Source organism: Solanum lycopersicum, chromosome 6 (genome assembly GCF_036512215.1).
Source record: "Solanum lycopersicum chromosome 6, SLM_r2.1".
NCBI classification, from domain to species: Eukaryota; Viridiplantae; Streptophyta; class Magnoliopsida; order Solanales; family Solanaceae; genus Solanum; species Solanum lycopersicum.
In genome coordinates this window covers 26,800,565-26,815,772 of record NC_090805.1, presented here as the reverse complement: position 1 = coordinate 26,815,772, position 15,208 = coordinate 26,800,565, and the positions used below count along the sequence as shown (strand labels likewise).

At 33.9% G+C, this 15,208-nt stretch overlaps 2 protein-coding genes across 2 annotated transcripts; one reads left to right on the top strand and one right to left on the bottom strand.

The window, feature by feature from the left end:
- Window positions 1–6,987: 6,987 nt before the first annotated feature.
- LOC109120453 (uncharacterized mitochondrial protein AtMg00810-like) lies at window positions 6,988–8,316 on the top strand. The gene is made up of 2 exons (XM_019214264.1): window positions 6,988–7,137; window positions 7,270–8,316. The coding sequence occupies exons 1-2, from the start codon at window positions 6,988–6,990 to the stop codon at window positions 8,314–8,316; spliced, it is 1,197 nt and encodes a 398-aa protein (XP_019069809.1).
- Window positions 8,317–13,035: 4,719 nt separating this feature from the next.
- Window positions 13,036–14,866, bottom strand: LOC101245065 (basic helix-loop-helix (bHLH) DNA-binding superfamily protein). Its single transcript, NM_001346305.1, has 3 exons — window positions 14,368–14,866; window positions 13,862–14,215; window positions 13,036–13,423 (listed from the first exon to the last, which is right to left on the bottom strand). The coding sequence occupies exons 1-3, from the start codon at window positions 14,716–14,718 to the stop codon at window positions 13,331–13,333; spliced, it is 798 nt and encodes a 265-aa protein (NP_001333234.1). The 5' UTR covers window positions 14,719–14,866; the 3' UTR covers window positions 13,036–13,330.
- Between the last annotated feature and the right edge of the window lie 342 nt (window positions 14,867–15,208).

The following is a 15,208-nucleotide window of genomic DNA, read 5'->3' as shown; positions in this document are numbered from 1 at the left end:
ATGTAAAATATATAGTCTATCTAAAACTATAAGAAAAATGACCAAAGTATTCAAAATAACATAAAGTTCATATATTATTATTATTATTATTTGCAAAATTTATAAAACTAATTATTTTAAATTGTTTGAAAATTTAAGAAGCTCGAAAACTAATTTATACCGGGGAGGGTCGAAATTGGGTGTCAACAATTGTCCCTCATTTAACTTGGATTGATACAAGCAGTTCGAGGAAAATGAAATTGACCAAGACAATTTTGATCAACCCATTCATCTTTAAGGGAATGATTCGACAAAGGGTTCAGGAATTATGGTCGAACCCTTGTAGTTCGATAAGCTTGATTTAATGCATGACTTTGAAAGAATTCAAAAGCTACCTCGCTACCGAACTATGAAGGTATCGAAATGCTCGAGAATAAAATTGGAGAGGGAATGTTGGAATACAGCCGAGTTTTTAACATTGAATCCGCCTACATATCCTTAAACCTTCAGGAATCAGGCTGTGTGTAGTTCGACTCGATCGGTTGAAAATGAAATCTATTAAGCTAGATAACATTCGGTTTTGGACAAGTGACAAATTAAATGAGCATGAAAAGGAGGCTTGTAACCTCTTAGCCATGAATGTGGAGATTTTCAAATCCATAGGTAAGAACTTACACGAACATAATTTCTAAAACTCTTGGTGTATCATCACTCAGATTGGAAAGTTGCTTCCGGTAAATCGAAATTTCCGGATGCGAGACTGAAACTGACAAAACTCAAGAAGAACTCACATGTCTTTTGAAGGGAGTGGTTCGATTGTGGTGGAAGTCGGTCCCCTGCTCATATCCTAAGAGTTTGACATTCCTCTTAAACTGTGTCTCAGTTCGCTGTTAAGGAAAAGTTCCATGTGGTGCTGCATCCTTTTTTATATCGTCTGCACCTGTGGTTTTTGGAGAATTCATCCTTTTGGATGCTCTCGACAAAGACTGAGATAAAACTCGTCAGCTTAAAAAATGCAATTAGGATGGGAGACAGTGTCTTTTTACCATGTCGACACTTTATTGTTCTCCTCCATATTCGACGTTGACTCGATCGGTCTGATGTACAACAAATAAAGCTTATGTATGGCGTTTGCAATATAATCTTCAATGTACTCTTCATTTGATGTTAAAATACATAAATGCTGATATGATGCTGGTAATTCTTTTGACGTCGTCTTTGATGTTCTTCTTGATGTTTACTTTTATCAAAATAAAAGAATGTAGTTGAGGCCAATGGATAAATATCCCTCTTGGGATACACGATTTCCCTTTCTTTATCCGTTTATGTCTTCTTGTGGGGCATGAATATCTTCCCGTGATACGTATATTCCTGCGAGATATAAAATCTTCTCGCAATGCATAACTCTCGGTGAGGCATGAAATCTTCTCGCGATACACACATTTCAACGAGGCATGGATTCTTCTCGTGATGCACAAATTTCAGTGAGGTATGAACTCTTTTCGCGATGTCTAAATTTCAGCAAGGTATGAAATCTTCTCGCAATGTATAAATTTTGAGGAAGCATGAAATCTTCTCGTCGTGCATAATTATTGACTCGCGATGCATGATTTCTGCGATGCATGATTTTCTGAGATGCATGATTTTTAACGAGGCATGGATTCTTCTCGCAATGCATAGATTTCAGTGAGGTATAAAGTTTTCTCGCGATGTCCAAATTTCAGCGAGGTATGAAATCTTCTCGTGATGTATAAATTTTGACGAGGCATGAAATCTTCTCGTCGTGCATAATTATTGACCCGTGATGCATGATTTTCCACGATGCATGATTTTCAACGAGGCCTAGATTCTTCTCGTAATGCATAAATTTCGGCGAGGTATAAAGTCTTCTCGCGATGTCCAAATTTCAGCGAGGTAAGAAATCTTCTCGCGATGTATAAATTTTGACGAGGCATGAAATCTTCTCGTCGTGCATAATTATTGACTCGCGATGCATGATTTTCGCGATGCATGATTTTCGCGATGCATGATTTTCAACGAGGCCTGGATTCTTCTCGTAATGTATAGATTTCGTCGAGGTATAAAGTCTTCTCGCGATGTCTAAATTTCAGCGAGGTATGAAATCTTCTCGCGATGTATAAATTTGACGAGGCATTAAATCTTCTCGCGGCGCATAATGATTTTCTGCGATGCATGATTTCCGCGATGCATGATTTTTTGCGATGCATGATTTTCCGCAATGCATGATTTTTAACTCGCAATGCATGAATATTCATCTCGTCTCTATTGATGATAACGGCAGGACGACCTCCAGGTAATATATCGCCTTGGTCGATTATAACAATAAAATAACTATCTCCTCTAGGGTTATGCATTGTCCTGATTGACAATGACTATCTTGATTGACAATGACTATCTTGCTTGATAATCTGGCTAGACGCTCTTTGTTAATTTCATATTGTTGGAAATTGATTGATATAAACAATTCATATTCCCAAGTCTTCGACATAAGTGATATAAAATGTCTTTTGCTTCTAGGAAAACCATGGATTTTGGGAAATTTTTCCTCTTTGGAGTTCTCCTTGTTCTTCGTCGGAAGAATTTTGCCAATTTCAAAGCAAAGCTATAAACCTGTGTCCACAGAAAAATTATCAATTTTAAAGATGTACTAATCTGTGTCGATTTCTTCAGTTGTTTGCTCTTTGTATCGCTATCTCCGGTTTATTTCCCGATCTCCCGACTCTTGATAGATAAGACAAAAATTTTATGCCAAACAAATGAAACGTAAAAGGGAAAATTTAAGAGAAATAAAATTTAGAGAAATAGTATCTTGAAAAGGTCACGCCAAGTCATGTCATATCAGGCTTAACAAACTTCTTTGAGCCTGACACTCAGAGGTCTATCTGATCATTTGTTGGTGAGTCTTCAGAGTCACTCCAGACTTATAGGTAAGGCACATAATGAAATTTTGAGGCCATTCTCAAAATTTCTGTCCCAATTTACTTTCTTGCTTATCTTTTCTTGGTAACTGAGCAGATCGCAGAATTTTTGAGATCTTCTCAAAAATTCTGTCCAATATATTCACAATATATCGCGTCTGTATGTTAACCTGTAGTTCGTATTTTTCACACATATTCATAATATATCGCGTCTGTATGTCAGTGTATACATGTTGAATATCAGCATATTTTTCAACTTTTGAAGGCTGAAAGTCCATTTTCAGCAGCGTATTTTCCCTGCTATTAACTCAGATTTCGAATTTGGCCTCTTGTACATCTTTTGGTTTGTATATTAGTGTATACAACATGTATTCTGCTGCTCAAATCTGCAGATTTGATTTTTTCAGCACTGAAGATGTTGGTTTTGCAACCTGTACGCCAATTTTGAGGAATCTACGACTCGGGGAAGATGTTTTGAGTCTTTATGGCTCAAGGAAAAATGCAAGGGATTGGAGTGAAGTCCATGAGGACTCGAGGAAGGTTTCACATGCAATAAAACGAGAATAGATTAACACAAAATTATTGGGGAAATAACACAAAAAAAAAATTAGAGACTAAAGTAGGGACTTTACACTTGCGACTTGACAAGTATACCATACGCTAATTATTTAGATGAAACATACTAAGGTTTCACATCCATAGGCTCTAAGAAGGGTGCTGCAAATTGATAAGAGTCACCATAGTATTTTAAATATAAAAGGGTCCAAGCTTATGCCAAGCTAGCTGATTGCTACTGCCCATGAGAGCCAGGCAACAGAAGGAGCTTTGGCAGAAATAAATAAAGAGAACAAAACCACATTCTACTCAAATAAACAAACAAAACAACAAAAGATTAAAAAAATTCTTAAACAGAACAGTTTCAAACAAAGCAAAGGACCAGACCCTTAGAAAAAAACCAATGAGGGTAATAAGGATCAACCCAAAATATTTATGATTAAATTAGAAACAAGATAAAGGGTCTAACTATTTATCCTACATGAAAAATGGAATCACTATGAGATTTGAAAGCCCCCAATCAGTATAGCAACATGAAAACACATCAAACATCAAGTTCAAACAGGCAAAATGACCTGATGAGATGATACTACAAGCTGTAAGATCCAAAATGGCGAAGAAGTCTACCTAAACAGCCTAAGTAGTTGACACTTGAAACCAAAACCTACGAAACCACTTCGAGCGTACACAAAACAGAAACCCACCAGTATGCAGGTCATATGCTATTGAGTCAACAAATCTAAAAAAAAGAACTACCAATTATATATGAAAGATTGAAATTCAACTCTTATTCAGAGGGAACAAGAGATACTCTTGGAGACGAAGAACAAATGATTTTCATCACAATAGATTTTAAACAACACGAAGATGGAAGATAATCTAAACAAAATATGCTAAAGGACTAGACAAACATAGAAAGTAAGAGTAGAGAAGAATGAGTTATCGCATCTAATGGACGATAGATACAACAACGTTTTATCTCCTCGTTAAACAGCTTCAGGACTCGTACATCATTCACAAAAAAAAACACATGAACCTAACTTCTAATTCATAAAACTAAATCACATTCAATTTAGAACAAACTGCCCATAACTAGCCGTCAACAACGAATCACAGCTTGAAATGTTTTTTTAGACTAAGAAAAGCTTGAGTATTCTCTTCAAGAATTTAAGAAAACAGAAAACCTTTCTTCCTAAACAAATTTTCCAACCCCCAAACAGTGAGGAAATGGCAACATATATAGCAATTTCTCAAAGGTTGAGAGCGGGGGGAAACGAAAGAAGGTTTGGGGCAAATTCGTGATTCCATGTCCCCTTTTGAATTCGAAATCCTCTCTTCACCCAAAGGATAAGGACGCCAGCTAAAAGAGTACGAATCTTCAACAGAACAAGCAATCGCAGCCATCGAATTTGCAAGCAAAGGATGGCGGAGAAAGGAGATTTCTCCACCTAGGCCTATCCTCCAACGCCCTCGTACGACTTGCAGGGGAGGGGAACGGCTCGAGGAGTGAAGGGTAAGGCCAGACATGTGCAAGAAACGGCTAATGGGTTGCGAAATTTTTGGTTTTTTTTTACGCCCATTTTCTGCTTTTTTCTGGGAAATGCTGGTTGGAGATGAAGAAGGGGAATCGGGTCAGGGATGGGTCGAAAGGAAAAAGGGGGAGAAGGGAATTGGGTTAGGGATTTAGGGATTATGGGCCGGATAGGAGGAATGGGCTGGGAAAAAGGGAATGTGCTGGCTGGAAAATAAAAGGGGAATTGGAAAAAGAAGTAGGCCCAAAACTGTTTTTTTTAAAGAGTTGGGAGGGAATGGATTAAATGAAAAAAATGGGCTGGAAATTAAAAACGAAATGGGCTGGGAGAAGAAAAAAAGAAAAATGGGCCTGAAAATGGGAATTGGTAGGCTGGAAATTAAATAAAAAGGAACGGACTCACTATTGAAGAATAGGCCCAAAAATTGAATTGAAAATTTAAGAGGGGTTAATTTAATAAATAGCCAAATTGAATTAGGATAATAAATTTGACTAAACCTTAAATAAAACAAATTTGTATTAATTAATCAACGAGCTTCTTTATTTTAGTAATATAATTATTTTAATTCAAAATATAACCATAATTTAAGCTAAATTAGTCAAATAGAATACTTACTAAAATTTAAAATATTTTGAGAAAAAATCGTAAAATATACCAACTACATACATAATAATGCAAAATATATATTCTATATAAAATTATAAGAAAAATGACCAAAGTATTCAAAATAACATAAAGTTCATATGTTATTATTATTATTTGCAAAATTTATAAAACTAATTATTTTAAATTGTTTGGAAATTTAAGAAGTTCGAAAACTAATTTATACCGGGGAGGGTCGAAATTGGGTGTCAAACAACAAGTTATTTACAGATTTGGGAATTTTACATCAAAGATCATGTCCATACACTCCTCAGCAAATGGAGTTGCTGAGAGGAAGCATAGACACTTACTTGAAGTTACCACAGCTTTAAGACTTCAAACTCACATTCCTATTAGATATTGGGGTCATTGCTTGTTAGCTGTTGCATATATCATTAATAGATTACCAAGCAGTGTACTAAAGTTTGATACTCCTTATGAAAGGTTGTATGGTAGTAAACCATCTGTGTCTCATGTCAAAACTCTAGGATGTTTATGTTTTGCTAAACTTCTTACAGAACATGATAAGTTGATGCCTAGATCAAGACCAGCAGTACTCATGGGTAATTCAGAATTACAAAAGGGATATATACTTCTTGATCTCACTGATAAATCATTTTTCACAAGTAGGGATGAGGTGTTTAGAGAAGACTTATTCCCTTTGCAAAGATGGATCATTCAATACAGGAAAGAGTGTTTGTGGATCCTATGCAAGTATCAGATATGCTAAGTGGTGATTTACAATGTACAAGTCTTGTGGTTCCCAGGTGTTCTCCTACTAATGTGTCTCATGATGCTAATGTGTCTCATGAGACTCATACTTTGTCTTCTTTTGATGAGGTTGATCATGTAGAGTCTCCAACTGTTGGTATGGTAGACAATGAGGTGACTCAAGAGCGTGCAACTCTTACTACTCATCGGAGGTCTACCAGACAGAAGCTCAAACCAACTTGGATGAAAGATTTTGTATCTTTGACTGTTAACAAAGAAGTCATGTATTCTTTGGGAAATTACATGAGCTATTCTCATCTTTCTCCTACATATCAAAGTTATATTGCAGCCACTTCTCTTATTAAGGAACTTGATTCCTATCTAGAAGTTGTTCATGATGAAGATGGATGGAAGCTATGCCGAATGAAATTCAAGCACTAGAAAGTAATCATACTTGGGAGCTAACTGATTTGCCTAAGGGGAAGAAGGCTATTGGGTGTAGATGGATTTATAAAGTTAAATATAACTCATCAAGTGAGATAGAGAGATTCAAAGCAAGTCTAGTGGCCAAGGGTTATTCTCAACAAGAATGAATAGATTACAAGGAGACTTTCTCACCTGTTGTTAAAATGGTGACAGTTAGAACTATTGTTTCTCTTGCAGCAGCTAGGCATTGGCATATTCATCAAATGGATGTGTTCAATGCTTTTCTTCAAGGTGATTTAGATGATGAAATTTATATGCAGCTACCTCAGGGATTTGTTGGTCAAGGGGAGAAAGTATGTAGACTAACAAATTCCCTATATGGTATGAAACAAGCTCCAAGGCAATGGAATCAAAAGTTGACTGAAGCTCTTAGCAATCTCAAGTTCAAACAAAGCTAACATGATTATTCCTTGTTTATTAATCAGTCAGAAGGCGGAACTATATTAATGTTGGTTTATGTGGATGATATGTTAATTACTGGCAGCAGTCTTAAACTAATAGAAGACACAAAGAAGGCATTACAACAAGTATTCAAGATGAAAGATTTAGGAGAATTAAAATACTTTCTAGGCATTGAGTTTACCAGATCACCAGCTGGTATATTAATGCATCAAAGAAAGTATACTCTGGAACTTATAGTTGAGGTTGGATTGACGGCAGCTAAGCCTGCAGGAACACCTATTGACATCAATGTCAAACTAACATCTATACTATATGATGAGCATGTGAATAAGGAACATGAAGAATCAGATGATCCTTTGATTGATCAGACAGCATATCAGAAAATAATAGGCAAGTTGTTGTATTTGAATACGACAAGACCAGATATATCATTTAGTACTCAGACATTGAGTCAATTTTTACAGCAACCAAAAAGGTCTCATCTTGATGTTGGATTAAGGGTGATCAGATATCTAAATAAACAACTTGGTCAAGGATTATTATTAGCAAGTGATTCAGATGGACAAGTTACTGCATTTTGTGATGCTGATTGGGCATCTTGTCCACTCACTAGGAAGTCTGTGACAGGGTATATGGTTAAGATTGGTCAATCATTAATATCATGGAAGGCAAAGAAGCAAACAACAGTGTCAAGAAGCTCAGATGAAGCTGAGTATAGAAGCCTGGCTACAACTATTTCAGAATTGATGTGGCTGCTGGGATTATTGAAAGAAATAGGTACTAAGATTCAAGTACCATTTCAAGTATACAGTGACAGTAAGGCTGCTATTCATATAGCTGGTAATCCAGTATACCATGAAAGGATCAAGCACATTGAAATCGATTGTCATTTCATAAGAGAAAAATTGCAAAAGGGATTGATTAAAGTTGAGTATATCCATACCAAGGAACAACCAGTTGATGTATTGACAAAAGGGTTATCTAGACTACAACATGAACACTTGTTATCCAAGCTAGGGGTTTTGAATATTTTTGCACCTCCTAGCTTGAAGGGGAGTGTTGTAATATAGGGAAGTTATGCAATTTAGAAAGAATAAAAGGGTAGAATAGTCTTTTTCATAATGTTAGTTATAACAACTTATCCCTTTGTTAGTTGGATAAGTTGTTATTAGTTAGTTAATGTGATAAAGAGCTATATTAGTTAGATAAGTTGTTATTAGTTAGTTAATGTGATAAAGAGCTATATATAGCTCATTCATTGTACATGGACAGATACAATTTTTCACTGAATAATACTACTCCTTCTTCTTCTTAGTTGTTTCTTCTTAGCTGTTTCTTCTTCTTCTTCTTCTTATCATCTAATGAAGTTTTCCTTCATTAACGAACAGATTGAGTGGTTGGTCGTACTTGATGCTTATTATATGAATTCTACCGTGTCCATGAATGTTTTCATAAGTAGATGTTTGGACTGGTTTCTCAACTTGAAACTTTATTCAAAATTCACTTGTTTCTCTTAGAGGCTTCTTCATTTATGCCTTGTCTAAAGGTTTAGCGGAATGTGTGTAGCCCATTGAGTAAAATCAAATTGCATAAACATTTGTCTTGAAGTTCTTTTTTATTTGCTACGGTATCATTCTATTTTAAGGTAGGATTTTTATTCGGGAAGTTTGTTTTAAATATGTCCAATTATGCTTGATCATGTCATTGGAGTGAGTCTTCTTTTTTTTGAAAATGTTTAAGTAGGTAATTAACTTGTCATTTAGCTATTGAAATATCTTGCCAGGTCCAATAGATTCCTTAAATTTGCTGTTACTTTAGCCATTTTGGGTGTCTAGTTGGTTTATCTTTTTTGTCTTAAAACTGTTTTGTTTGAATAGTCTCTTTAAAAAAGGAAGATAGTCCCTGTTATTAGTTTTTTCAGTATAATTTTCTTTGTCCTCTACTCTTTCAAGCATTCTGACAAATAATATGTCCTATCATCTAAAGGTTTAGATTCTAGGAATATGATAATGGCCCTAAGAGATCGAGTTGCGAAAAGTTTCTCCTCATAATTCTCATCGATTTATATATGAATATATATTGCTAATTTCATTTCTTTTGACCGTTCTTTTCTTTATCTCAAAGAGTCTTTAATTGCGTTTAGTCTTTGGTTGTGCAAAATATTCTTTCTCATGTTGGGTTTATGTGATCATCGAGTAAGTATATGTATTATCCTTTATAGTAATTCTTATCGTCTTTTCTTGCATAAACTTCCTTGATTGAGTTCATCGGACTCCATAGGTTCTCCCTCACAATTTCAAAATGGGTCACCGAGGCCCAAATATTCCTCATTCGAGTCGACCAGTCTTCATATTCGATGGACAGGTCCCGGAGTCGAAATATGGAGTTAGATTGGAGATTTGAAAGAAGATGGGGTCAAAAGACCCATTTTTACTTAACCTAAATAATTGTATTTTGTTACTTTTGGGACTAAGTCCTTATTGTTTTGTATTATTGTTTTGCTAGAGGTTTAGGACAGGTATAATTGAAGTGGGTCAAAAATCCAAAAAAAAAATGGATCCAAATATCGGTCTAGGCCGACAGAAATCGGATTTGGGCCCAACTCTCTCTCTCTTTTACTTTATCGCATTTATTTCCCTATTTGTCAATATCTGTCGTTACTTTTTAGGGTTAAAAAAGTTCAAATTCCCGCAAGACGCCGTTACTATTTTAACTATTTAAACTAAATCAATCGACTTCAATTGGACTTAAAAAAATAATAAATCTTGCAAGTCAAAATTTCACTTAGATAGTAAGCTAATATTTCACTTTCAAACAACTCTGAATGATTTTTATTCTCAAATTAAGTTAGCCAAACACTTTAGTTGCCAGAAAATCGTATTAACAGGTATTTTAGGTGTCTTAAATACCTTTCTAAAATACTAATATGAACCCTCGAACCCCTTAAAACTTTTTTCAACCGGTTCCTGTTTTAATCGATTGAAAAAATAATTTTTCTTAAAAATTAAATGGCAATTCTAAACAAGACTTACAAACTATATAAACAATTTTCCTTTTAAATAAAACACTGAATATGTTATAATTATTCAATTTATATATGTCAACTAAGAAAATATGACCCAATTTGGCTTTAGACCTCCAGAGTTATTATGATGGCCCGAGACACCTCTTTCCCTACCATCCTAGACTCACCATATAATGTAGGTATGAAATTGGCTGGATAGACCTTGGTTAAAAGGATGTTTATAGTGTTGATGAGTATGTAACAAGTTTTGTGTGACAAAAATTAAATTGCCTCTTTTTTAAAAAAAAATAAATGTGTGCGCTTTAATCTTAACCTAGGGATGAGAATATGAGAAGATATTTCCAATTCAGTGGATGACCATGGAGGCATCTTAAAAAGTTCTTTAGCACAAATTATATTATATTTTATACATAACATGTATTATGTTGTTAAATATTTAGACTATCTGGTCCAATTGTCTTTTAGCTTTGATGTGAAGCAAGATTTGATTAGCTAATTTTTGTCTTATTGTCAACAGCACCACTGAAATTAGGCAAATTTGTACAGTAATTATTCTATTTCTTTTATAAAAATAATAGTAACACTGTTACTCTAACGGCTGTTCTTTTTTTTAGGATTAAAAAAAATAATAATAACCCACGAGTTTAACGTGAAGCATGTGCTTAAATTTATGTCATACTCTCAATCTTTTAATTACTGTATGAATGACGAAGAAATCTCAATTCCTTGTAAATTTTGGTTATATTTTATTACTAATAGTTATTGATTTACATAGAATACTTGCGTGCAGCAATCATCTGTGGGTTTTTTTCTTCAACTTGTGTATAGTTTAATAATTTTTAGAATTGAGCTATGACGCAAATCATTAGATAAAAGAACAAAAATGTTATGTTTGAGTGTTTGTTTAAAATGGTCTTTAGAATATATTTTTTGAGCACTTTTAATTTGGACAAAAGTGAATATTTTTTGTCCTTGTCAAATTTTTAAAGAATTTTGAATGTTAGATTCAACGAGAACGGTGGAAAAAAATATTCACAAGAACTTAGATATGGAGGTGCAGTTTTTGATATTTTTGTTAGTATCAATCGGTCAATTTTGGATTATGATATAGTTATTTTTATGTGTGATTTTTGTGACTACTTTGCTGAAAAAATCTATTTTTTTTGTATATGGTTGAGTTTTTGGTGTTGTGATTTGGAGATTTGATGGGAATTTTTCAAGTGCATGTTCCTAGTTAGATTTAGTTTTTTCATAATTTTCATAAAATCTTGGCATAATATATAAACATACCTTTTTATAAATTTAAATATTTATTTATGCACGAACAAATTAAAAAATATAAATATTAATAAAACTAAATAAAAGGACACATTTATTTATAACGTGTAAAATGTATTAGTCAGAATTCATTAAATATTTGATGAAGATGAACTTAAAGTGCACAACTGCTTAAATATATTTACGAGACAATTTTAAACTTACTACTAAATACAGACATATGTGTCATTTTCTCAAAGACATTACGTTAGATTAAAAAAAAATCTTGTAATGCTAAGATGAATAAAAATAAAAATAAAAATCATGAGTTTGTGTGTGCTAATATTAGCAAAGGATATATATATTTTTTTTTCTGGCTAATCGCAAAATTAGGTCAATTCTTTGCCCCATATGGTCAGGAAGGAGAGGATTATTTTTTTAATGTCTGATCAGTGCAAAACGACAAATTTTACCAACCATTAACATGAAAAGTCCACTATATTTTTAATCACACATTTGAAAACCACAACTATGTATATTAGTACGCACTGCACTATCAACTATTTGTACTTCAAATTCAATCCCAACTACCAACAATACATAACAATTTATCATAAGATGTTGGGATAGCCTTGAGACAAAACTAGCATATAAATGCACCATACAAATGGATAAATAGAGGTGTTATGATTTATGTCATGATTGTAATTATTAGATTGATCAGTTAACCAAGACTAGGAATCAGGACGATAAATCTAGGGTCAAAACGCTTGAGCGTGGTAGCAGAACACAACTTAAGTTTTAACCCAAGATTGTCACGCGCTATTTAAAAGAAAATATGTGTAGGATTTCCTAAGCATCTCCATCAGGTTTTCATTTCCTCGCTTTGACTGAATTATGTATAGCAGGGTGGTGTCGTAATGCTAGAATAAGGAGCATAAATAATATTATGCAAATATCTTGACCATAATTGTATGAGTATCAAAGATAGATATGAATGAACATCAGTTCCGTGTTTCAACAGATACTTTTAAGGATTCATGGGGAAAATGCAGCTGAACTGACTGCAAAAGTAATTTGTCTCGACGCTTATCTTGATATCAACATCAATTTACTGCTAATAGATCACTATTTTTCTACTGAATTTCCCCTGGAAAATATTCAGGGGCTAATTCCATGAATATTTTGATTGAACCGGTGAGAAAAGAAAAGGTGTACACAATGTTTTCATACGAAAAGTTATGAAGTTCTGCACTATTTCAGTACGAATTTACTTTCCACCATGCATCTTTCAATGAGTTGATTCTATGGGAAATGAGTGATAAAATCGTGTTATATAGCACAAATCTCTCACTGATTCACGGTGGGAACAAACTTTGTTTCTAGTATTGATTTACGAGTACAAACTTCCTCTCAAGACTCCACAAAATGGGGATCATTTGATCATCTTCATCAATGTGCATTCAGCAAACTTAATTTGGTAAATACTAAAAGCAAGATTGACAAATTAGCAAAATTTGGAACTAACTGAATAAAATCTTCAAGTCATGATGTTACATACACCAGGATGAAATATAAGTTCCTGAGACTAAAAGCAAGAAGCTATAATGAACAAGAGGACTTCAAAAAAAACGAGGTCAGACTAAAACAACAACAACGTCTTAACTCGTAGGCTGCCTATATGAATCCTCACTAACCATGCATAATTCACTCTATTAAAATCAGCTTCATTCCAAAAAAAAAGATGCATATATAAAACCTGAGGTGGTGAGGATCACACAACATTTATATCCTATAGAAAGTCACTTGAAACTTGTATCATCATGAATAATATCTGTGAGCTTTTGTTGGATTACGTCCACATTAATAATCCTTGGCTGATCAGTACTGGAAACCTGCAAGAATAACAAAAACAAAATGAAATTGATAATGATCCTTCACAATTAGCACAAAGCTATATATATATATACACACACACGTTGCTCGGATATAGAGCACTTCTTAGGATCCTTCATAGGTACATCCATATTCTTTAAGAGTCTGAGCAACATAACAGTTAATGAATTAAGTACTACTAAAATATGAAAAATGAGTTTAGGGACGGAGCTATATGGTCCAAAAAGAATTCAATTGATACCTCATGTTTATGTTTAAAAAATACATACTATATTGCATCTCTTTAGTGGAAACAACAATGATTTCGTGCTCATAGTTCGTTTAGCTAGCAAGTTTAACCACCAAACATTTTTTGAATACTCTTGTCAAAATTTCTGATTTCGCTACTGTCTCATATAACTAATGAAAAGAAGTCATGAGTCATATCAATTTTATACCTCAGTTCGAATAGTGTGAAGTAGACTTGAAGTATTTGTTTTTGTAGAGCTGCAGTTCACTATACTAAGCCCTTCTTGAAGTAACACTTGAAGAACCCTAGAAAGGCGGAACCCGAGACCACAATTAACCAAAATCTCCATCCCATCCAAGCATTCTTTCACTGTCACAATAGCAGGTGGGGAGCAGTGTCTAGATGTTGATCTTCCACTTTTGTTAATGCCATCAACATTGCTTAAACCAGTTGAATCTTTCATCAACTTTTCTCTCTTTTCTTCCAAATTCTTAACATTCTTTTGTAGTTGTTCTATGTAATTCGCTGCCTCAAGTATGTGATCTGATGTGGAACGCTTCCCCTTAAAGATTTCAAACATTTAGGAACGCGTCAAATTACTTGTTACAACATGTTAAAATACACTGATATATAAGTGGTAAATGGGATGATCTGAGATAATTAAAGTTTGGGAAAATGGAAAGAGAAAGAAAAGGGATGATGAATTTTTCAAACCTTAATATTTTCAAGAGGAAGTTGTTGACGAAGAGAAGCATAAAGAGTAGACATTTCTTGTCTTCTTTGCCTTTCAATTTCTCTATGCATCACTTTCTTGTGTTTCTTCTTATCCTCAACGCCACATGATTTCCCTTTCTGATTGTTGTTAGTATTGTTGTTAAATGTAAGATTGTTGTCTCTTAACTCCAATGAATCAAAAGAAGCAAAATCATTTACCAGATCTTGTTGGTATATGAAATTACAAGGGTTGGTATAGGTTTCATGTGGAAAAATGAGCTGTTGTTGATGGGAATCATAATTCGCATCATCATCCGGTTGTAAAGGAAATATTGAATGGAAATTATCCATTAATACCAATAATTAATCAGTTTTGACCTTAAATACAAGAACTGATTAATTACTACTTAGTTGACAAAAAAAAAAAGATATGTTTGTTAGACTGTATGATCTGGGAAATCTTGAAAGAGGGGTCCTTAATTATTTGATATCAAGATTCTTAATTAAACAGATTTATTTGTAAAGAGATAATATATAAGCAGATCTCACCGGCCAGTTTCTTTAATTTCTACGTGTGTACTGATTTTAATTATGTTTAAAAAAAAAAAACATAAAACTGCTAAATAATTAGTTCACACTCGTGTGGACCAAATGCCTTACCTAAAAGACCAATTATTGCATTATTTTATCGAGCGCTGTGACCAACATTTTTATTATGTCAATTGTGTGACTTGACCAAATATTCTAATAAAGATTTGTTTAATTGATGATTCCACTTCAATATAATTGATAGTGATTAATTTATCATTAGGTTTACGGCCTTGATTATTGTGGCTTGTTC